Here is a 25164-nt window from a genome sequence, read left to right as displayed (position 1 = left end):
GATATCGAGGCGCCAATAGGCGTATACAGAAATAAATATACACTTGTAGGCTCTGTAGGTGCCTACCTAATTCATTTTCATTGTGATTGCCATTGTACCTTCTGCGATGCATCATGGGGGGGGGGGGGGGGGTGGAGTGCAGGGCCGGCGGAGCGTTTTCAAAAGTGACGGGCCCACTTCCGAGTTTCATGAGCTAACAAGAAAAAAAAAAAAAAAAAAAAAAAAAAAGGGGGGGGGGATCTTCAGCGCAACTTCTGGTGCCACTTCCAGGTTTCTTCAGCTGACAAGGAAAAAAAAAAGAAAAAGAAAGTCTTCAGCTCATCTTTCTGAAAAAAAAGGTCTTCAGCGCAACTTTCTTTCTAGTGCCATGCACTTACGCACTTCCGGGGTAAAAACACCGATGTATTCCTTTGTGTGGTGCAAAAAAAAAAAAAAAAGAGCGCCGGGGGGGGGGGGGGGGAGTAGAGCCCCCCCCTTTATATATATATATATATATATATATATATATATATATATATATATATATATATATATATATATATGTCAAAAAAAAAAGATCTGCGTCAAAAACAATTACAAGAACGAAACATATATAGGAACCAATTGTTCACGATTCTTTTTTTAGATTTGGATCACCAATTTCATGCATTTATTCAAGCCCATGCACTTCATGACCGACGGAACCCGGGGGGAGGGGGGGGGGGGTGGGGGGCTCGACGCAGATCTTTTTTTGACATATATATATATATATATATATATATATATATATATATGTGTGTGTGTGTGTGTGTGTGTGTGTATGTGTGTTTGTGTGTGTGTGAGTGTATTTGTGTGTGTAATTTCGTATATACAGCGCTATATCATGTATAGGCCTATATAATTCCAAACTATAGCGCGCTTGAAATAAAGAGGAATACCGGGAATTTCGAAGTTCGCTTTATATATTTCATCAAGTTGTTAATGAACTTGCGGTAGTTTATTGGTCAAATCACACGCCTACACATAGAAATGAGACGAGGTAATACACGCTCTGACAAGTTTTCCATCTGCTTGCACACAAATCTAACTTTTAAAGATGAATGAAATTCAAGCAAAAAACAAACAAACAAAGCAAAGCATCAAAAAGATTGCTCTAAAGTTATATTGATTTAGTAATGGTGACTTATGACTATGGTGATCGTTGCTGATTATTCTTGATATAAAATAATTGATGAAAGCTCCATTCTTTATGCACAGACTAATTACGGTGGGAGGGTTATTTTATTAGCTGTGATCCTTTTTTGCCTTGTCTGATTACTATGGTTCAGACTAATGCCTGCACTATTTTGCTTATACATACTCTCTTCAAAATCACATTGCCTATTTCTTCCTTCTTGGGATTGTGATTTTAAAAAAACACCTTCAATTGTCAGTTTGTTTGGCGTTATACTAGGACTACGGTAGTCAACTTGAAAATCAATTGGGATTTCACCTTAAATGATAGATTATTCATAATCTACACTATATAGAGTATGTATGTTTCTATGACAGGTTTCAACCCACAGGAAAGCGATTGATGTAAAGCGGAGTTGGGAAGGTAAAGATGAGAGATAAAATTGTAGTATATATAAAACAAGAGAGTTCTCAAAATACAACCTCCTAATATCACTGGCATCTATAGTAAAAAATAGTGGGATAATACTCGAGTCTAAAATAAATATACACGTACTCCTCATTCTTAAACGTGACATGTGTGAGATGGCTGTCGTCCTCTTAAACTCTCGTAACGAAAGTGATACGAATGGTATCATTAATTTAATTCTTGCATAACTCCCTAAGGACCTCTCATGGTGAGATGTGTATAAATTTATGGTGTTATTTTTAACATTTCTATTTTGCTTGTTCGTAAAATCAAACGTGTATATGTAGTGGTAGCAAGAAACATTACAAAAATGATATTTTAAACATTAAAGTGTAGTGGAAGTCTATCACAATTTCAGTAGAGTTGTAATCTAGAAAGTGGAGAAAATGTTGTCTTCATCATGACCAACTTACTGAAAGATAGAATTGTAATAGCCCTTCGTGGTGAGCAAAAGGTTAAGCAATAATCAGTATAGACTTAATAGGTTCAGTATCAATACATAGAAATGTATACACTCCACAGTTATACGTCATGCAGTAAATCATGATCTATATACAACTTGTAGTAGTGATCAATTTCTATAGAAAACACTGCCTGGTCCCAATGAGCAAGCGACAGCGACCGGGTTAACTTAGAAAATGAGGGGAACAAAAGATTTGTCTTATCTCAGACTGAACAATGTTCCTCCTGTATACTAAATGTGAATACACGATATAAAATGACCATAAACACATTACATATCAGTGTCATTGTTGCATTTTATTAGCTTAATCAGACAACGCAGAAATGCGCATCCATTCATGGTAATGACAACTATAATTGCATACAACTTATACATACGCACATACATCAATAAACTTCCAAAACATATATGAGGTTTGCTCTTCTAAAATTACTTATCGCCTCCTGTGATACATATAAACACTTTACATATTTAAAATCGAAATGTGTACACAGAAAAAAAACAAAACACGTTTCTGCTCTTATACATGCATGATGTAGGCCTACAATTTCAGTTCTGCTAAAAAGATAAAAAAGATTAAAAAAATAGATATAAGTATATGTATGTGACTGTATGTATATATGTATATATATATATATATATATATATATATATATGTGTGTGTATATGTATATACACTACAACTGTAATACTTGTTCATAAGATGGCTATAATAGCCATAGAGCGTGAGATGCGTTCTCACTCGGCTCAATGTTCACAAATTTTTGTCTACCTGATTACAATATATAGTGGCAAGCTCAAGGTATAGGTTTAAGTACATTGCCTTTCATTTCAGTTTGTTATGTGTCGCGACATTATGGCAATATCGGTAGTCTTCAAACATCGCATGGACGTCTTTGAATCTAGGACTTGCATGAAATTAAAACGTATATGAGGTGGCTGGGTGTTGCAGTCCTTCCACCCCCACCCCATTTTTGCTATTAAAAAATGAAACAATGTCGATCAAGAACTTTCATCCTGATGTGTGTATGTGGTGGGGTGCTCCCTCGACTCCTCTAGGTAGTCCAGGTACCACCCTCCTCGGCGGATCAGCTTCTCGAACACAAATAGAACAACAAACAAACAAACGTTTCTGCAACCCCTGCGTACTTCCTGTGATTAAAAATCACACTCTCCGCATGGCTATTTAGATGTTGTTATGAGAATCTATTTTGTTGCCAAAGGCAACCAAAAGATGACTTCATGGTAGAGCCCTCAAATGGGCTTTTGAGAGTCCTGCAAAATACCCGTCAACCGTGCAATTAAAGTATATCCAAGAAATGTCCATTGGTCTATTACACTGTACCATCGAAGCGAGCCGTTTATAATTGAAACGCAAACTGCATGCCTATACCAAGCAATGAGTTCAAAGAGTAGATACATAGGAATATTCCTTGAAACAATCTTTCTATTCTTCAACACTTTACAGGAAAAATTAGTACAGATTAGAAATGGTTTGTTCATAACTGCAAGATATCTCCGGTTCGAATCAAGGTATGTTAGCATGACTCATTGCGGTCCATGCATGTCCCTTCCCTAATTTCGACAAACTGGGAGCTTTGACATCATAAATCGAAGCAAAGCAAAGTGATTTTCGTACTTCTCATCACCATTCTTGGGATTTATCTCATCTAATCAGAAGCTCAAGCTATTTTGTCTCATAATAAGTTGAGTTTTATTAATACACACTTACAACCTCCTCCACACGCTCATACCAACAGCTTCGTTCACGTGAAATTAGGAGGATTTCTGGCAAAACAACTAAGTGTCGTTACTGTAATTGTCACAATATAAGGAAAATAATGAATTTGTGGGAAATATAGATTGAGCAAACCCTTCATACAAATGTTAGTCGAGGATTGGTATTCCTTTCACACATTGATGGTGTCAATGGGTATAATAACACGTTGCTTAATGATTTTTCATAAATAAAAATCTCTTTTGCAAACCGTGCGGTGCATGCTCTAGAATCATTATTCCTCAGAATCAATTACATCTGAATTCTTATCATCGCCTGCTTGCGCTTCGTAACAACGATATAGGTCGATGGATACAATAATTAATCATAAATTCATGATAAATTAATGATACTATTTCACATAATAGTTTACTGCACAAAGCAAGTCCTCCATACTTTACTGTAGAATCTGAAAATATCCCCTTATTATTGCCTTGAATAAAGAAAAATCGTCGAAAATTAGCAGCCACATTATTGATCATGTAGATGTGCACTGAAAAATGTTACACATATCAATGAACTGCCAAATCTCTACTATAATCTCCAACATCATGCATCATCACGCATTTCATAATAGAGTTGTCAATGATTTCACTCGTTTCATTAAAACAGTAACCTGTTATAACATTATATCCTCTTAGGTAAGTGCATACAGGATTATGTCATTTACACCTCTGTATAGTAAAGACACTTATAACTTGATTGAGTTGTCTCTTTCCAAATCACCTCATTACTGATCTCCTCGCTCCATTAACAATTAAGTACTTTTGGTTTCATTTTACCGTGGTTTTTTTTTTCCATCATATATAAGTGATTCATGCGGTACAGACAAAGTCATGTGCATGCTGTGACAGCGAACACAAGTACAAGACTCCCTGGATTTCTAAAATCTGTCCAGTTAGATTCATCTACATTAAGCGTTTTATTGCACTTCTTCAATTTAAGAAACTCTTGAGCATGGGACCATCCCTATTCGAGTAGAGACAGTCAAACTTCGCCTCATCCATTCTATATAATAGTACTGATCTCCGAGTTGTCCCAAATTTCAGATCACATCAGAAGTCTCCCGCTTTCACTTGCATTATGCTCGTACTGTAGATGAGGGGAGAAAAATCACAAAATTTTAAGGCAATGCAAGTGATGTAACTATTAATAAGAGATACTTGATGTAACTAATACGTTATCGTAATGCCAGTTTCATAGTCGATGCACTTATCAACGGACAGTAAACAAAAAAACGAATTATTTTGAAATTCGAAAATTTGACAAAGCGATGGCGACATGAATATGGTTCTCTATGATCCTGTCTCGTTTAGAATATCAATGCATTTTTTAGGACCTGCCTGACTTGTCTGTGAATTTCCTGTACAACCATGCATGCGATTTTTTTTGACACCCCTACAAAATACAATGACATATCAAAATTACTTCCGTTATATCGCTCTTAAAAGTTGCATGTATTCAGAAACAAACAGTGATGATGGTGATTCTGCAATCATTGATAATTATTGTGGGTGGAAATCGATATTGTTAGCTGACTAGAGTTATGACCTTTTACCTCCGAAGACCTTTTAAAGACGTCAAGTCCTTGATGGTAAATGTCTTGTGATTGATCATTATTTGCTTCATAGATGTACTAGTATATTGACATGACATCAGGAAAGAAGTTTCTTGATAAAAAATGAATAAATGAGTTTGCAAGTTGTATAGTACAGACACCATGACAGCATAATGATTATACTCGTGTAGAGTGGTCTCGCTTGTCTGGTTTTACTTATCGGATTGATCGGAGACTATACCTGTTTTGCCTTTTTCAAGTCCGACAAAAAGATTCTGCTCATGCACCATAAAGGAGTAAACAGACGTGAAGTTGATACTTACGTTTGCATTTTCATTTCCTTGGACGTGTAGCGACTCCTTATCTTTCCGCCACAGACAGCCCAGACAGACGACTGCGAGCAAGACTACGAACAGCCCAAGAGCTAAAACTGACCAAGGACCGTACTTTCCTACAGCCAGGGGAACCCGAAGCTGGTTACGAATTTGTTGGGCTGCTTCCTTGGTAACTTCACTTCTCTGCGATTTCAAGGAGAAAATCCAGATACATCTAGTTTGACAGCTGAAGTGTTGGTAGGCCTACTCTACTCTATGTTCCATGTATAGATTAATATCCTTATTATGCATAAACAGGATGAAGGATGGCAATGGTTTATCTCCGTATCTCATTTACACCGAACTGGAGTATATGGGTGTTTTGTTTTGTTGAAACATGTGAAAGCTCCACATTCCATTTTCTTTTCTTTTCACAGTTCGATTCGTCTGTGTTGTTCTTCATGTAATGGAATTACTGAAAGTTATAGAAATGTTTCAATCGAACCATGACCCTAGAAAAGTCATTTAAAACGAATCCACACAGTACAGAAATACATGTATCTCCGTTCTGAACGAAAAGCCAGCTAAAGCACAGGTGAACGAGAGATGTGGACTCCACTATATGTTTTTGTGATCACGATAAAAATTGTAATTAAGCTGTGGAAAGGTGTGCGTCTGTATCTTACATTACGCTCTGAAAAGTGTACATTCTGTCATGTTTGTGTGTGTGTGTGTGGGTGGTATGCGTGTGGGTTTCAATGAGGAAGTGTGCTAATTTGTGTTTGTAACAATTCTGAGTTAAATAATATGAACAATCTAGTGTGTATGGATGGAATGAAAGTGGACACTTGAAAAGATCGTATGATAATCATTATCTTAAAGGGATGGTACAGTATTGGTGGAGATGAGACTTGGGCTTTTAAAATTTTGTGTGATACCAAGAAAACACTTATGATATAGTACAGAGCATACCATTTTAAGAGGAATTCGAAGTTTATTTGATGATAATCAGGTTTGGAATGACTTAAACATCCAAAAACAAAGGAAAACAAAGTGATCGTAATAAAGTGTGGGTCCCACACTTTATTAGAATCGCTTTTTTTTAAATATCTCAGCAATTTCAAAACCAATTTTCATCAAATAAACGTTGATTTCCTCATAGTACATGCTCTTTCATATTTCATTAGAGGTTTCCCATTATCTCACCAAAAAAAAATTTAGAAACCTGAAATTAGGTCTCAACCAAAACTGTACGATCCCTTTAAGAATATACCTCGTTCATCCAAACGAGAGGTACATAGGCCTCAGGTACATGCCTATAGAAGCTGAAAAAGACAAGAAAATGGTCAGAAAGAATATCATACACAAACGTAGATTAAAACGTATAAAAAAAATGTCAAAGAAACTGTAGATAATTGAAGTCACTGATTCTCTAATACTTACATAACAAAAATCGTGAACAACAAACTTCAGCATGAGTTTTAAGTATAATGAAGTAAAACGTAACTCGAAACGAAACTTAATGTTATTGCCCTCCTATCCTTCATCATACTATGCCACGCATTTATTATTGCCAAGTTTTTCACCATCCTGGTCTATATAAGCCCTTTTATGTCATTTACAATGATACCGCCTTAACGTAACCCGAGCACTACTGATGACGATAATACTAACAAGATTCAAGGACCACTTCATTTGCCTGATCAGATTTCATCAACCATTGTCAACATTTCCTTCCTAAATCATACACTGACGGATATGACATCACAAAAATATTTGCGTAGGTTTTGCCCGACTCTTATCTGACCAAAATCTTAACACACAGTATGATGCAAGTTTACGGACAAAATCGTCTCGTTTTACAATGAACATAATACATAAAGTCAAAATCATTGTAGGCCTATACTCCTGCTATCTTCATTCAAAATGAAACTTACTCGATGAAATGATACGGTCGCAGATGCGTGTTTATTTGACTCCGCTTTGAGATATTCAATGGTGCGCCAGTATACTGAGAAAAAGAGAGGGGGGGGGGGGAGGGACAAAAGAAAGAATTAGTAATTCTTCATATACGACAAAGGAAAGATGAGGAATTTGACGCCGTGTACAAATACCAAGAAAATTTTCTAATAACATCTATAGTCCACAGGATTGTGGTGATTTAAGGTTTTGCTTTCGATGGAGGTTTTGATTTTCAAGGCTATCTCTATGACCTTTGTTTTCAATATTGGCTCTCTAATTCAAGGAAAGATAGTTTCTCTCTGTTTCAAGCATGACAAAATTAAGCGTGTTTTTCATTTCTTTGGAAGAATGGAAACGTCCGAAATGCATTCTGTGCAATTAATTTCTTCATATCAATTCAAGAAGTATAGAGCACTAATGGTACTCCTGTGGTAATTACCACAGGACGGTACCACAGGAAAGTACCACAGGAAAGTACCACAGGAAAGTACCACAGGACAGTACCACAGGAATTGTCCTGTGGTATTTTGGGACGTACCACAGGGCAGTACCACAGGAATTCCTGTGGTATTTTGGGACGTACCACAGGGCAGTACCACAGGAAAGTACCACAGGACCGGTACCACAGAACAGCACCACAGGACAGTACCACAGGAATTCCTGTGGTATTTTGGGACGTACCACAGGGCAGCACCACAGGGCAGTACCACAGGACTAGTACCACAGAACAGTACCACAGGAACTGTCCTGTGGTATTTTGAGACAGTACCACAGGACAGTACCACAGGTCGATCATTACCACACAGCATTACCACAGGGCAGTACCACACAGCATTACCATGGTACCACAGGAGAGTACCACACAGGATAGATCGAAAAAAAAAATCTGGGAGAAGTTTAGCCACATATCAAGGCATATTCCTGGTAGGTGAGTGATGGATTTCAGGACAACATGGCCCTACTTAATATCCTGTCGTACTCCTAAACCTCAAACGAGAGTCTAATGGCCAAGTGCCATTCTAGTCCTATAATAGATCTATATAGTCATATCCTATTCCTAGGTAGCCATCGACTGTATCAGTACATATATATGGCCGTCTATCCGTAAAGCATTAGGGCATGGTTACTAACTAGATTATACTTTATTATCAAGATATGAAATTACACTTTCATAACAATATCTATGATATTGGGAATAACATATCATAATTAGACAATCTTTCATAAAGTTCAAAGTAAGTCCCATCATTAATACTTTGACTTTTTAAGTCATTTATGTATTTTCTAATATCTAGAGTTGTTTTTATGAATATTCATGAGCTATGTAAAAATTTGTACATCAGGAGTACAACAGGAGTACCACAGGAGTACCACAGAAGTCCTTATGAAATTTCTCATGCTTTAAATCAGCACTTTCACTAAATAGGTAATACTGTAGGAGTATAGGACAGGTTAAGTAATGGCAAATCAATTGCTATAATTCACAGCATAACTCATCTATCAATTAATTGAGGAATATTAATATGTGCTTTTTGTTTATATTTTTGTTATTTCAGTTGGTTCTGCCTTACAATTTTCCTGTGTGGTACTCCTGTGTGGTGCTGCTGTTTGATATTCTCCTGATGTGATAGTCCTCTGGTGTAAAATGTTAAGAAAAAAAAAAAGAATATCCTTTGGTATTTTTCTGTGGTACTTCCTATTGTATATGTGTGGTATTGTTGTGTGGTATTGCTATGGGGCACGACTGTGTGATATTACGCATTTAATTTGCTATGTGGTACTTCTGTGTGGAACAGTACCATATAATCTTCCTGTGGGATTTTGGGACACATACCACAGGAATATCACAGGATTAGTTCCTGTGGTACTGTCTTGTGGTTATGTCCCAAAATACCAAAGGACAGTTCCTGTGGTAATGTCCCGTGGTAATGTCCTATGGTAATGTCCTGTGGAACTGTCCTGTGGTACGTCCCAAAATACCACAGGACAGTTCCTGTGGTACTCTCCTGTGGTACATACGTCGAAAATTACCACAGGAATTCCTGTCGTACTGTCCTGTGGTACGTCCCAAAATTCCACAAGACAATTCGTGTGGTACTGTCCTGTGGTACGTCCCAAAATACCGCAGGACAGTTCCTGTAGTCTCCAGTGGTACACGTCGAAAATTACCAAAGGAATTCCTGTCGTACTGTCCTGTGGTATTATACGTCCCAAAATTCCACAGGACAATTCGTGTGGTACTGTCCTGTGGTACGTCCCAAAATACCACAGGATAAGTCGTGTGGTACTGTCCTGTGGTACTATCCTGTGGTACTTTCCTGTGGTACTGTCCTGTGGTACTGCCCTGTGGTACGTCCCAAAATACCACAGGACAAGTCGTGTGGTACTGTCCTGTGGTACTATCCTGTGGTACTTTCCTGTGGTACTGCCCTGTGGTACTGTCCTGTAGTACGTCCCAAAATACCACAGGACAATTTCTGTGGTACTGTCCTGTGGTATTGTTCTGTGGCACTATCCTGTGGTACTTTCCTGTGGTACTGTCCTGTGGTACGTCCCAAAATACCACAGGATAAGTCGTGTGGTACTGTCCTGTGGTACTATCCTGTGGTACTTTCCTGTGGTACTGTCCTGTGGTACTGCCCTGTGGTACGTCCCAAAATACCACAGGACAAGTCGTGTGGTACTGTCCTGTGGTACTATCCTGTGGTACTTTCCTGTGGTACTGCCCTGTGGTACTGTCCTGTAGTACGTCCCAAAATACCACAGGACAATTTCTGTGGTACTGTCCTGTGGTATTGTTCTGTGGCACTATCCTGTGGTACTTTCCTGTGGTACTGTCCTGTGGTACGTCCCAAAAATTTAATACCACAGGACAAGTCGTGTGGTACTGTCCTGTGGTACTGTCCTGTGGTACTGCCCTGTGGTACTGTCCTGTGGTACTATACGTCCCAAAATACCACAGGACAAGTCGTGTGGTACTGTCCTGTGGTACTATCCTGTGGTACTGTCCAGTGGTACTGCCCTGTGGTACTGTCCTCTGGTACGTCCCAAAATACCACAGGACAATTCCTGTGGTACTGTCCCGTGGTATGTCCAAAAGTACCACAGGACAAGTCGTGTGGTACTGTTCTGTGGTACTATCCTGTGGTACTGCCCTGTGGTACTGCCCTGTGGTATGTCCCAAAATACCACAGGACAAGTCGTGTGGTACTGTCCTGTGGTACTATCCTGTGGTACTTTCCTGTGGTAATGCCCTGTGGTACTGTCCTGTGGTACGTCCCAAAATACCACAGGACAATTCCTGTGATACTGTGCTGTGGTATGTCCCAAAATACCACAGGACAAGTCGTGTGGTACTGTCCTGTGGTACTATCCTGTGGTACTTTCCTGTGGTACTTTCCTGTGGTACTTTCCTGTGGTACTTTCCTGTGGTACTGTCCTGTGGTACTGCCCTGTGGTACTGTCCTGTGGTACGTCCCAAAATACCACAGAACAAGTCGTGTGGTACTGTCCTGGAACTATCCTGTGGTACTTTCCTGTTGTACTCTCCTGTGGTACGTCCCAAAATACCACAGGACAATTCATGTGGTAGGTCCTACTGTCCTGTGGTATACGTCCCAAAATACCACAGGACAGCTCCTGTGTTACTGTCCTGTGGTACGTCCCAAAATACCACAGGACAATTCGTGTGGTACTGTCTTGTGGTACTGTCCTGTGGTACTTTCCTGTGGTAATGTCCTGTGGTACTGCCCTGTGGTACATCCCAGAGTACCACACGAGCCTGTGACACAGTACCACACAGTTCCTGTGTTAACATATATTTGTGTGGTACATTGTGTGGTACCGACCAGTACCACAGGGAGTACCACATGAGCCTGTAAAACAGTACCACACAGTTCCTGTGGTAACATTTATTTATGTGGTACCTTGTGTGATACTGACAAGTACTACAGGGAGTACCCTACAAGCCTGTGGTACAGTACCACACAGTTCCTGTGGTAACGAGTGTGTGGTACATTGTGTGGTACCGACAAGTACCACAGGGAGTACCACAGGACTTTTTTGTTAGGGGCATAGCCATATCAGCGGTAGTTACAGTAAAACGGACAGTTAGACAAGTTGTAGCAATAGGTGTGTGTGAACTGGCAGAAGTGGTATACATGAATTAGCTACTATATACATAGGCTATAGGAGAGAAGTATAGGAAAAGTAAACAGCAGTTGTAAGTATACAGCGAAGTTGCATATGCGCAGTGTGGGTATAAATTCGAAGTACAGTATAACTCAACATTGAATCAATATGGTGTATATAGAAAGAGAAGTAATGATAAGTAATATACAAAGGTGATAGAAGTTGTTATACATAATTATCAAGGGAGCAGTTAACGCGAAAGTTCATGCACATACCCTATCAATAATGTACCATGGAATAAAATGGTAGAAATTGTAGAAGTGGTAGTTATTCAAATGGTATATAGATACGAAAAGTGGTTCAAAGATGTTGCTATTGTATATTGTGATGTTGTCAACTTGATTCTGTAAACGAAAGCCGACATAATGGACAGCAGGATTTCGGTGTGTTTACAACTTACGGGTTCTACGTCTATGAATGTTTCATGTAGATCCCTATCCGGGTGAACCCCATTAACCATCTCAAGTACTTCCGGGTCAGCGTGGAGAAAATGCGGAAGCGAGAAATATATCGGTGCGCCTGAAAAGGAGAATAATGGGATCATTGCAAACCAAAACCAGACAGTATATAGATCCTATACATACATAGATCAAGATCTCCTTCATGTGGCATTGGACAATAGCTTTCCAGGTAATAAAGTTATCAATCATTTTGTTCGACGTTTCAGTTTTATGTATCAAACACATTTGTGATAATTAGGCCCTAATCTAAAAGCAAATCAGATATAGGCGTGAATGAGCAATAAAATAATGACGTATTGTCATACTCGAAACTGTGTGTGATTGAAGAACAAAATATTATACACAGCACACTTTTACATTTTTACAAGACGTAGGCAAATGTCTGACTCTGTGAATGTGTGTGTGTGCCGGAATAACAGAACGTAATATTTGTATATCACACACGCAGGAAAGTGATATACGACTGTGTGTATCTGTGTATATGATTGGACAGTTATATAAACCAGTTGTGTGTCACGAGAAAAAAAATGGGAATAGAATGTAAAAATCACGACGCGGAAGAACATGAGATCACTCGAGGACCCATGAACTTGTTTCTCTTCACACTGGTGAGGAAATAATAATGGCAAACTATACAAGGAAGAGCGTGGATCTATTCTTGACACAGTGTTATTATCATGTTCAATAATACCCGGATGTTTCTTTTTTCTTCATTACAACACACTATGCGCTGTTGTCTTTGTCATCATCGTTATGGTACTCAAAATAACAAAGATAACTACCTACTAAAAATATCTATGCACACAAGATCCCCGCAAAATAACGTTTCAAAATGGTATGCGCACAAGACAACAGAATACCAATAACATACTCTCTCACAATAATATGATATGATATGAAATATCTCTAATCCGTCGTTATTTCTTTGACGAATGATGTTTCTGTATAGACTAAATGCTGAGAAAACAGGCGGGAAAAAACACATATAGATCAGATGGACAGCAAACAGGTGCACGAACCAAATTGGCACAAGCTGATGTTAAGAAGTCCACCGGGAAGGCAGTGGCTCTCATCGGGGGTGCAAAAGGCCACGTTGTCGGGATTCGCTGAGACGTTCTGGAAGACTGAAGACGGAACTGTGAAGCGCCATGTTGGGTTGTCTCGAGTCACCGTTTCCTTGTGGAATGTCGTCTTCACAGATCTGCCAAGTAAAGTAGACATAACTAATACGATGCAAAAGATTTGAAGACGTGTGTGTGTGTGTGTGTGTGTGTGTCTGTCTGTCTGTCTGTCTGTTCGTCTGCCTGTGATTTTCACACCATCGTTTTTATTCAAACTGGTTTATGCAGTCAGTTATTAGAATATTCATGCGCTTATTCAGCCGATGAAAACAAGATCCTCATGTAAATTTCCTGGAATCATAATTCACGTCAAATTCATGACAGTAACTACTATATTGCTACGAGCTTAAAACAAGTCCAAAACAAAGCAGATAGCAGTATATGACCCACAGTCTACAGCAGCAGAGGAGGTAGAAATTATTGGCAGAACAGTATACGCTTATCCTACCATCAACATCGTAACTTTATATTGTCCCTTCAGCTTATGCCCACATAAAAAATGTAGAGATAGGACCGAACACACTGTCATAACCATAATACAAAACACACCATCGAATTACACTAAACAATGTACCAGGAAGAATCTATCAGAGGACGTCTTTGCACAGTATTCTAGGCCTATGTTGTATATATTTAAAAGGACCTTCGCTGGTGTACCAAGCCTCTTTGTACTATAGCAGTCTTTTTCACTACATAGGCCTATAGCGTCATAGCACCAATTTACGATTGAGGGAAGGGGATAGTTTAGACCAGCAACGCCGAAATGATTGTCATTTTATCACTTAAACTATACTGATACCAATGTGATAGTGTCTGTTATACTATAATTGTATTATTTAGTATTTTACATTATTTACAATTGTGCTATCTATTGAAAAAAATAATGATAGAATAACATCAATAGATATGGAAGTAACAGTAGCTACTATAATCAATGATGTTATCACCATAAACAGTATCATGATTTTTATTTATATAGATGTTACATTATCATAATAAGCACCGTCATCATTTGAATATCATGAGTACTATCGACATCATGTAAGTAGAAGTAGTAGAAAGAAATAGCAACAGTACTAAATTATATACGCTATTTAATTCAGTTTTACCGACAAATATCCGAGACGAAGATGTACAAGCTGTCCTCTTTGGATAGAAGCTGGCCAAAGTATGTCCCGTCTGTGTGAAAAGATCATTTAGGAAGATAAATCACGAGGGTGTAAAGGTGCGAGGTTATTATTAGCACTTACATAATTATAGAATAAGCAATATTGATATTATTGTTATCTTAATTACAATCATCATCAGTAGTAGTACTATAGGTGTCCTATTATATACACTATACTATTTTCATTGATATCATCATTATTGTCAAGTTATTTAATCATTATCATTGTTATAAAAAGCGTGCAGCAACATGACCGTATTTACAGTATATAAACCAATGGATTTATTTCTTCCTAAAGATACGTAATATAAAGTTTTCAATCGTTCTATTCATTTAATCCAACATAATAATGATTATAAATTGATGGCAGTTTTCATATTAGTTGATGCTATGTGAGGCAAGTCTTGGCCAAGCTTGTTTGTCTCGAACAACTTCTGTATATCAGAAGACACTTGTATACGTTTGAAAATGCCATTAAACAGTGAATCAGTGTCTCGTTTTCACACCTGTGCCATTCAACATGTTTCCGTATTTGGTAGTCCAGTATGGAAGGGAGTCCATTCCTTTCCACGTATCGATGCTGCTTGTCTTAGTGTGGTCTTTCACCCCATCAAACACGGTATACACACCGTCATTAGAGTTGTTTCTCTGTTGGCGTGATAGATAACAACGACAAAATTGTACTCTGGACTTTACACCCCATAGGCTGTAACTTAAAAATAGACCAACAAAACAAAATTAAGCAAAACAAACATTGATTTCATTAATAGCTGAAGGCGATAATTACTGATCACTTACTTGAAATCTGAAACTTAGCTTTTCTTCATATCGCAAGCTGTCACTCATACAAATTAACTTGGAATCGTTTCTAAAGTGCAGACCAATGACAAATAAAGGGTCAAGAAAATGAGAAAAAAACGGGAACAATGAATGATAATATTGAATATAAATATATTCCTGATAGGCCATTCCTGCATAATCATTAAATGTCACTTCCCTCTTGCACTCTCCTCTTTCTAGGGTCTTCTTCCACCAAACAACAGTTCTCTCAAGGACTACATACACATGACGTTACCGCAAACTTCTCTTCCTCATTTATATCACCATGCAAACTTTCAGGCAACACACGTTAAATGACGATAATTTGGGGGCTGCTGGAACACAGAGAAAGTTTCTGTCTTACGGATTGCTTCAAGATTGAATATTTGTGATTTCACAATTATGATTAAAATGATTACACCAAGTGATAACAATATAATGATATCAATGATGATAATGATAAGAAGAATAACTGTTTATTCATATTCCAAGACGGTGATCTACCTAAAAAGACCTGCCATTTCTATAATTTAGATACTAACACCAGCACTATCAGGTCCCATGTTTTGCGTTTTTGCTCTTTTTCTGTCCGCTTGGGCCAATGACAATAATATCTTCCTGAACATAAATTGTCACGTGCACACAGAGCGCAATTGAACTCAGGAACTTTATATCTTCGCAGCCTATCGCTACTCACGGTGTTCATGGCGTGCATTGGCTGAATCTTGTTACCGTGCTTAAATGAATAAATAAAATGAAATGAAAAAAAAAAATGAAATGGATAGAAAAATACTGAACAAGTGAGAGAGGATTATAACATGAGAGAGAAAGAGATGGTGTGTGTACGAGAAAAAGAAAGAGAAAGAGAAAGAGAAAGACAGACGGACAGACAGACGGGGTGGAGTTGAGCTATGATATTACATTCGATACTCACATCGACGTAAATTCCGAAGTGAGTTTTCGGGACCTTGTCTGGTTCTAGGATTTTGGCCAAGGCGAGGAGAGGACTGAAGTAACCCCAGATAAAGTCGTGTACGGTGTGCGTACTGTGAATGTGTTTGATGAACAGCTCTGCCAGCTCATTAAAGAAGTACTGTTCAAGCTCCGGCGTGAACTGTAACTGATCAATCACCGTCTGCGATAAAAAAGAAGAAATAGTCCTGTTTTAACATTTTGGTCAAGTGAGACCGAAGTACCTACAAAAATGTATTTGATGACTAACCCTAAAAGCTATAATAGCAAGGATCGTCGTATAAAAAGAAGAATGAAGTATACCAAGGAGGCATGATGCATCCTTGAGTATACTGAAGAAAAGCCACACGAACTGTCCAATGGTAGTGAAAAGAACGACATTGTTCGTTTTGTTTTGTTCGATTTGTGTGTGTGTGTGTGTGTGTGTGTGTGTGTGTGTGTGTGTGTGTGTGTGTGTGTGTGTGTGTGTGTGTGTGTGTATTTATCGTTTGACCTTGATAAGGAACCTAACCTAATGGCTCATGAAATATAGCTAATAAATGCCATTATGTCTTTGTTTTGTTAATTCCTTCCTTTTGGGGCAACTCAGCAGATTCAAGAGGTTACAACATCAGAATATATTCGTCGGCCTAAACATGTATTTGACATAATATTTTGTCACGCGCTATACAGCTCGTTATTTCGAAGGTTCGTTATTCCGAAGGCTCTTCAGTCCGAAGATTCGTTATTCCGAAGGTTTGCTATTCCGAATTTCATTTTTGGATTAACAAATCTTCGGAATAACAAAACCTTCGGAATAACGCCACAAATGTTCGGATTAACGAACCCTTTTTCATTTTCGGATTACCGAACCTCCGAGGTATAGGGAATTGTGTGTTTTGGATTAACGAACCTTCGGAATAACGAGCCTTCGGAATAGCAAACCTTCGAAATAACGAACAGCACCCGATTATACACATTCTCCTATGTTGTTTGTTGTACAATGTATATTGATGATATCTTACCAATAAGGGAATGTTGAGCGTTGTGATGTTGTCTGTCATCGGGTCATACTCCGAATCGGGATCTACGACGAATGACAGCGGCTGGACGTAAGACAGTGTCCCGTTGTCGTGCTTCACGACATCGACCTTCTCCCGTGATTCTCTGAATGACAGAGTATTGGGGAATGACAATAACTACATGCACACAGTAATACCACAGCTATATAGCATGTGAGCAAATTCCGGTCAAAATATCGCTTTAACTGTGCACTTCATGTCATTTCATTGCTTTGCCATGCTAATATCTCCCCGTGATTATCAGACACAATTGCACAGGACTAAATACACGTGGTATACCATGTCAATGAAGGTAAATAGAATTATCGTAATCGATAAATACTGTAGTATCGAAAGGAAAGACCCTTCCAGGATGAAAGGGGCGAGCATATTCAAAGTAGACCTCGTGAATTATTCAGGATTTTGTTACTGTTGGCTCAAATTTTGTTAAAGCGATCAAAAGAGCAGAACATGCCTATATACAATAAAAAAATGATAATTGTGCAGTCTTCGAACTGTGGTGAGTTTGGCTCGAAGTACTATACACCTCTTGTACAACAGTATAAAGACAGCCGGTGTGTCGAACTTCAATTGAATCTACCTGCGTACATTTGTCATTGTGAAGTTTTTGTTTTCTAGCTTTCTTTTTTTTTTCGATTTCTTTTTTTTTTACGATAAAGAAATACAGCTTACGATTATGAACTTATACCGTCATTATTATCATAAACACAACACAATGACTGTGCGTCAGCAGCACTCAACAAAATAGAAGAGATCAGCTGGGCCCCATTTCATAAAAGGTTGACACGATGACAACTCTTGCTGGAATGGCAATTGTCATGGTAATGACAAGAATCCAGCTTCCTGATTGGCTGTTGCTATTGGAAGTTGCCATTCCAGCAAGAGTTGCCATCCTAACATTTTGTATGAAACGGGGCCCTGAACTGCACGCTCAGCATCATGGAAAACGCGCGTCTATTAATGCTTCAATGTTTTGTTTTTGTTATTTCTGCACGCTTAGAATATGTAATACATGGTACATACTTTCAGTACAGGGCATACCTGCTTTCAGTATAGTACCTGTATGTGTATGGTCCTCGCTGGGTGACGTTGGGTTTGTGACCTTTCTCGACCTCCAGTGGATTCTCTAGATGCCAGACGTAGAAGTCGAGGTGGATGTCCGCTGGGGGATTCTTCCAGTTGGCGTACCCCATGGTGCCTTTCACCAGACGAGTTTTCTAGAAGGTAGAAACACCATCGTAAGGGGAACGGCAGAAAGATCCATTGAAATCTACGTCCTTAAAATAAAGCTAGAGTATTATATTGGATACCTTTTCGCAATCATTCAATATTCTTTCTTTCTTTCTTTTTTTTTGCTCTTCTTTAACAACTTGGATTTTCCTTTAGTTCTTTCTTTCTGATGAAGACGAAGATGATAAATGAGAATGATGACGATAATCAATGATACAATGACAACAATAATACCAATAATAACAATGATAATAATATAGTTAAATGAAAGCAACAATGACAACAATCATAGATTCAGGTAATCGTATTGATGCTCGCCGCATCATTGCTGGCATCATTACATTTTCATTATCGTTAACAGCTATCAATATATCTCTTTATCTCAATCACAATACAACATTGTCATGGATATATCATGTTATCAGTAACGATTTTGTGATATGAATTTATTAGAAATTTATGTACTGCTACAATATATTGATTTAACCAGATATCAATTTTGGATGTGATATTCGCCGTTTTAGGAAATTTGATATCTCATGAGACCTCGGGACGCTTCCCACAATGTTTTGTGATTTCCTCTTGGGATAACGCCCAAAATTAGTGTGGTGTCACGAGTCGGTGCCCACAACACCCACTCTTACAGAAAGCTTGCCACGATTGATAAATTATAGAGCAGGAAAAAAAAAATCCATGCTCTATCGACAAAGCTAATATATAGCCATGAGTAAGAGAAAGGCCACTATACTTATTCTACTTTCGATGTCGTCTTTTCGAAACTCCTCATACATTGCACATCATATCAACGAGCAATGTTAATGTACGATGGTGTATAGATGAATTTAATATGAATATACTTTATTGGTATAACAAATTGGTGCTGTCGTTATTTTGTTTCCAGTGTTCCACGTCTTACAAGCTTGGCTTTAAAGCGGAACACTGTTTTCCGTCGTTATGATTACTTACTTGTTTTTGTTACCATGACAAAGTGTGCATTGTTCCTATTTTAATGACATCATTCGTGCATATACTTTATATTGTATTCGAAAAAAGAAACCTGTCTTTATCAGATGAATGAAAGACAAATCGACAACTTGTACCAATTTGCATCATGTTTTCTTTTTTTCTTTTTTGATGATCGAAATAAACAAACTATAATTTTTAAATTGAATTGAATTGAATTGAATTGAATTGAATTGAATTGAATTGAATTGCACCTTTATCACGTGACCGACTGTATTACCTCTATCAATGTGATCTGTTCACTCCTGGATGAGACAGTCATACTTTATTCCAACGTCAGCTTAATCCAATATACATACAAGAACTTCTTTTAGTGTTTATGGACAGTGGAACACACTATTCTCGTGGTGCCATTGGCATTAAGAAACAAGTTGATAATGGTAATGAGTGACATACCAGGGCCCCGTTTCATAAAACTTGTCATCAGTGACAAGTTGCCATAGTTGTTATATGCTACTGACATCCTTGCATCTGATTGGCTCAGAGAGAATTTATCACCGAAATGTGACAGTTGTCACTGATAACGTGTTTTATGAAACGCCCCCCCCCCCCATGTAACTGAGTTGATTTATGCGTCAAGACTGCCAAAAGAGTTATTTTGAAAATGTCACAAATATAAATCAAGGCAACAGCACCAGTGACGGTTGTTATTGTTGTGTGGGTTTTTTTTTTCTTTTTTTTTGCTCTTTTGTTTTGATTTGGAGTTTTCATATTGTTTGTTCGGGTGAATCGTGTACAACTTACAGAAGGTAATTCTATTCTTTTCAAACCGTCTTTCACTTTTTCTTTTCGACAGAATGTACAAAATGCCTAATCCCAGGAAGGATCGATTCCACGTGCCAGCCGATCATAACAAAGACACCCGCTTTACAAAAACAAAACCTAAAATCATTGTTTATGTCGGCTATACAATAAGTGGAACCTAAAGCTGTTTCATGGATCATGTGGTAAATTGAGGATGATGATGCAGTTTGTCTAAAATACCCTTGGTTTCCTGTTTGTGCTTATGCGGTAGAGGTTAGTGCTCCGTATCCATGTTGAATGCAATACGTCGCTCTCGTAGTAACTCACCTCCAGCAATAATTCGTCGAAGATGACTGGGTAGAAATGTAAAAGCGCTCCACCAATAGCAGCAATGATCGCTCCTACCACACCTATGGTTGCTAGGAGACAGGTCTTCGTCTTCCGTTTCATGGTGGGATAACTTCGACTGCGATACAAACAACAACAACAACAACAGCGTATATATCCTTCGTAAATAATGCAGCAACTGAATATCACTTCTCCTCAAATCTAATCCACTGAAGAACAAGAAAAATAATATGTGGTAGTCAAAATAATGATGTTAATTCATAATAATCAATTACAGTCATATACCACGTACTACAATGTATAGACAAAAAATAACAAAATCAAACAAATCAATTTCGTCATCTTATTCATACCCATTCCCATCCACCTGCCAAGTATCAATTCTATAAATCGCCTTTGATCCCAAACACGCTTACCATGCTTACTGTGCATTGGTTTGTTAACATATTTTCAGTTTGTCATAACCGACAGATAGGCTTATGTTTAGGCTTGAGAGAAAAGTTCCCAAGATGGACTGCAGGGGGCCTATAACCCGTTGAGGACGAGTCCCGAGTATACTCGGGCATGTGTCTATGGGAAATGCGTGTTGTAAAGAATGGGTTATACCTGCCTCGGAATTATAGAAACATTACCCCAGAAAGTCAAGCACGTACATTATACACAATCAAGTCATAGTAGATGGTAATTACAGAGATAATGCCGGGGATGGGCATCCCGAATTAAATGAATTATCATCACCGCATTATGCTGACCCACGGAATACTTTATCTATAGAAAAGAGCTGTCAATCACACCGTCATCGATCAACTGACGGTTGTGAACAATGAAGCGATAACAATACCTGCGTCTACTTATCGAGAGCGCAGATCAGCTCGGGCTTACTGAGTTACTGGCAAGGAAGGACGGAATACTGTAGACAAGCAGGGACAGAATATGACAGAATCTCAACTCACGCACGTAAAAAGATCTCACTTAATTAATTTCTTGTTTAAGAACTGGAGAAGGGGCAAATTGTGTCGACACTTTTGGTCCTCTCGAAAAGAGCAAGAAAGAATTGTTATGGCATCAACCAGGCATATCACGTTATGAGAAGGAAGTTACCAGCGAGTGGCTGCATGCATGATCTGAACCAAACACTGTCATGAACAGTTTCTGTCATCATTTCCAAGCGCTGTCCACAAACTTTGTCTAGTGCTATTCATCGACAAGGATCTGGCACAGGCCTGCCCTTGGAGTCGGTGTACTCTCCCGCGGTATAGGCCTATTTGAGTTCATCTTGTCCAAGAGCAAAGACAGCATGTCACTCAGTGTTGCTAATGGTTGTAGATTCTCATTACGTTCAATCTCGTATATAGCTGCTGTCAAGTTGCCAAGGTTGATGTCGTCCTATACCGAAGCAATTTCTTGTCCAAAAGATGTCACTCAAACTTTTATTATTATTAAGCTTTGCTGTTATGAAGGCAATCGTCGCAGAACGTCTCCGGCTGTTTTGCACACAAATTGGTTCCACTATAGATGTGTCATTGATTCCACTGTGGGACGGCCGGACACGTCGCTGAAATGTTTTATCAATGCCGGCTACACCTGTATACCAAGAGATACATACCTTTCACTCCGGAGGATTAGCTGCACATAGTATAGGGCTTCCTAGTCGTCTGATCCCATCGACAAGAGAGTGGAATAGTTTCCACTGTGGACAGTTTTCTCTGGCGTCCGTTTTTCAATAGGTCTATATTTCCATTATCCCCTCTGTTAGCCTTTTCGACAGTCGCATCCCCCGGTCACCCCCCCCCCCCTCTCTCTCTCTCTCTTTCTCTCTCCAAACATGAACACTGCGCAGCCGACTTGACTCATTTACCACTTATTGCTATGTAATATCTATCTGCATAGGCCTACGTGGTAATACTATAACATTATCATACTTGTATTACGAGAAGGAAGAGCTGGAAACAAAAGAGAACGATTCTTTACACCAGCAATAATTCGAGTTAATTGAATTCGAAATAATTTGACTTCGTATCAATCTCAGAAATTCTGCTTTCTTCTTTCGAATTCACTCATCTTCTTAGATGGTTACTGACTTTCTTTCTGCACCATTTGTTCGGCATGTTCTCATGAACGTATTATGCAAACGTTTTGTTAGCACAGTTCCGGGGAGCAATCTACGCCGTTGTCAAACTAGTTTCTCACTATGTTGCTCATGCTGCATCTCCTTTGCGCTTATTATCTCCGAATAAATCACAATCATTCCAGTGAACTCCTTCATTTCGTCTACGTGTCAGAAAGAATATGGGTTAATGTTTTAGAGGCGTCTATATCTCCGCGTCACCCAAAGAAATCTTTTCACCTAAATATCACCTTCCATTCTGAGATCCATTCCAATCGGAGTTCTGCTTTGTAGTAGGAAGAACGTTATACCTCTGCACACCCCGCCATAAAAGTTATGTGATGTGTATTGTGTGGAGCACCCAAACTACGGAACTACTATACAAAATGAGAAATTCACAATTAAGATATCAAGTTCAGGTCAAATTTGAGGGTGCACCTTTTCGATCCAAGATATTTATTTTTTCGTAAATCAAGCATGCAACTTGAACTCTTGTAGAACTTTCCATCTCGACTTTTAGATGTAGTAACTGATCGCTAATTTCTTAAAAATATAATATACTTCAGATTTCTGTAGTAATTTTTGACTTTATGTGCGATTTAGATAAACTATTTTGTTTGCACCTGCATCAAGTCACGCACTACAGGCATCTGGATGAGGAGTAAAACTCGTTCTTCAAAGGATCTTTTTCACACTCATACGTCCGACAAGCTTTTTCTTACGTCTCAAGAAAAACATAAAAACACCCCCAAAACAATACCCCAAATTATATGGATTTCCAACCTCGAAAAGTCACATTCCTTGTGACAATATTCATTTTCAATAACAATAATTAAGTCAATATACCGAGTAGACCTATTTTGTAGGCCGAAATACACTCTTACGGCTTAATTACCACCAATGTGTTATTTAAATTCCCGGAACGAGGGCGGGGTTGAGTCACCCTCAAAGTCTCATGCCTATAGCTGCTCTCTGACCCTAGTGTTTGATTCATTCAAGCCAACTTGAAACTTGAAGTGGAATTGCACTTGAACTTCAGATGACATTGAGCAGTTTTGCAATATTTTTTTTTCACTTTCCTTATCAGTTCGTCTCGTCGACATCAGGACACCGTGGTATACATAAAGTTAACCGTAGGACCTATACGATTATCGTATTGTGCACATCAGTACGCAGATCATGAACGGTGCTTTGGGAGTGTTTAGATCTACCCTGACCAGAGTGTGCCATGCTTGAGCCGAATCCCCGGGGACTATAGTTGCCTGCGACAGGTTGTCCCAAACTGCGGAAGTGTGTTAACAAAGGAGGTATATTGGCGAACATAAAGTTAACAATAGAGGCAGAACGTACCCTCACGCAGTATTGTAGACCTACCTGTATGTGTATTGCAACAATGCGCTAAAAAAGGGATCGCCGTGTGAGAGATAAAGCTGTCCGAAATGCACACACACACTATAAATAATGGATAAGGTTGAGTAAAACCCGCGATAATACGAAGAGTGATTTTCTGATCAATTAAGTTTGGCAACGGGGACATTCCCTAGTCTATTCCCTACCCATTTCATTCACCAAATCTCATGTACATAAAGCATACCCACTGCTGTTATCGTAGAAACAATATTTGACTCAGATGCATATGGTTTCACGATTTTGATCAGGAATTGCGCTGGATGGCTGCGTCCGCTGAGACGGAAAAGATCAAATATCAGTAGGAATACAATGGCGAGTAGGTTGTATAGTACGTGTACTTACCTTATACAGTATATTCTGACACACTTGGTGTTTGTAGCTTACACTCCCGTTATATGCTAGTAATGCATGGTTCCAGGTGGCAACACTCGTATTTGAAGCGTCACCCTTGAGCTCATTAATTTTGCCCCCTAAGTGTCGCAGCCCCGACAGAGTGATAACTGCCTGATGGGTAATGTCTACACTGGGCGATCTTCGACTTGTTTGGAGGGACTTGGGAATACCCAAACTTCTGCGGATTAATATCTCACAGACTTGCCGAGTTTACGATACTGCATAGGCGCATTAATTCGCCGGGTTAGGGGAGGGGGCGGGATGACAGAACCAGAAACAGCACAGAGTCACGAAGAATGGTCAGAAATATCTCCACTCCAAATTAAAACCATTAAACTTGATAGAACTGTGCAACAGAATCCAGTTTCTCAAAATGTATAGCATTTTCCGCGAGATAGAAAGATAGCATGTTCAAGTGAAG

The 25164-nt window shown here is 38.8% G+C and overlaps 1 protein-coding gene and 1 long non-coding RNA gene across 2 annotated transcripts; both read right to left on the bottom strand.

The window, feature by feature from the left end:
* Window positions 1-5828: 5828 nt before the first annotated feature.
* LOC139733849 (uncharacterized) lies at window positions 5829-7744 on the bottom strand. The gene is made up of 3 exons (XR_011711125.1): window positions 7671-7744; window positions 7007-7058; window positions 5829-5937 (listed from the first exon to the last, which is right to left on the bottom strand). It is a non-coding gene; the product is annotated as an uncharacterized lncRNA (long non-coding RNA).
* An 848-nt stretch (window positions 7745-8592) lies between these two features.
* Window positions 8593-24857, bottom strand: LOC139733875 (lysosome membrane protein 2-like). Its single transcript, XM_071644677.1, has 10 exons — window positions 24693-24857; window positions 20813-20951; window positions 18548-18705; window positions 17432-17573; window positions 16390-16590; window positions 15143-15284; window positions 14578-14647; window positions 13367-13548; window positions 12287-12405; window positions 8593-8616 (listed from the first exon to the last, which is right to left on the bottom strand). The coding sequence occupies exons 2-10, from the start codon at window positions 20933-20935 to the stop codon at window positions 8593-8595; spliced, it is 1161 nt and encodes a 386-aa protein (XP_071500778.1). The 5' UTR covers window positions 20936-20951; window positions 24693-24857.
* Window positions 24858-25164: the final 307 nt, after the last annotated feature.

The sequence above is a fragment of the Diadema antillarum genome, unplaced genomic scaffold, assembly GCF_040938485.1.
Source record: "Diadema antillarum isolate AM-2024a unplaced genomic scaffold, OU_Dant_1.0 seq00000501_RagTag, whole genome shotgun sequence".
Lineage (NCBI taxonomy): Eukaryota > Metazoa > Echinodermata > Echinoidea > Diadematoida > Diadematidae > Diadema > Diadema antillarum.
Note: the sequence above shows the minus strand (reverse complement) of the source record. Positions and strands in the feature narration are given on the sequence as shown.

What these genes read in the sequence shown, in the direction of transcription:
- LOC139733875 (XM_071644677.1), bottom strand. Translation starts at nt 20,935, where the DNA reads ATGAAACGGAAGACGAAGACCTGTCTCCTAGCAACCATAGGTGTGGTA. An exon ending in TTCGTCTCGGATATTTGTCG is followed by an intron (nt 13,549 to 14,577) that starts GTAAAACTGAAT and finishes TTTACTTGGCAG; the next exon opens with ATCTGTGAAGACGACATTCC. An exon ending in CATTCATAGACGTAGAACCC is followed by an intron (nt 8,617 to 12,286) that starts GTAAGTTGTAAA and finishes CTCACCTACCAG; the next exon opens with GAATATGCCTTGATATGTGG.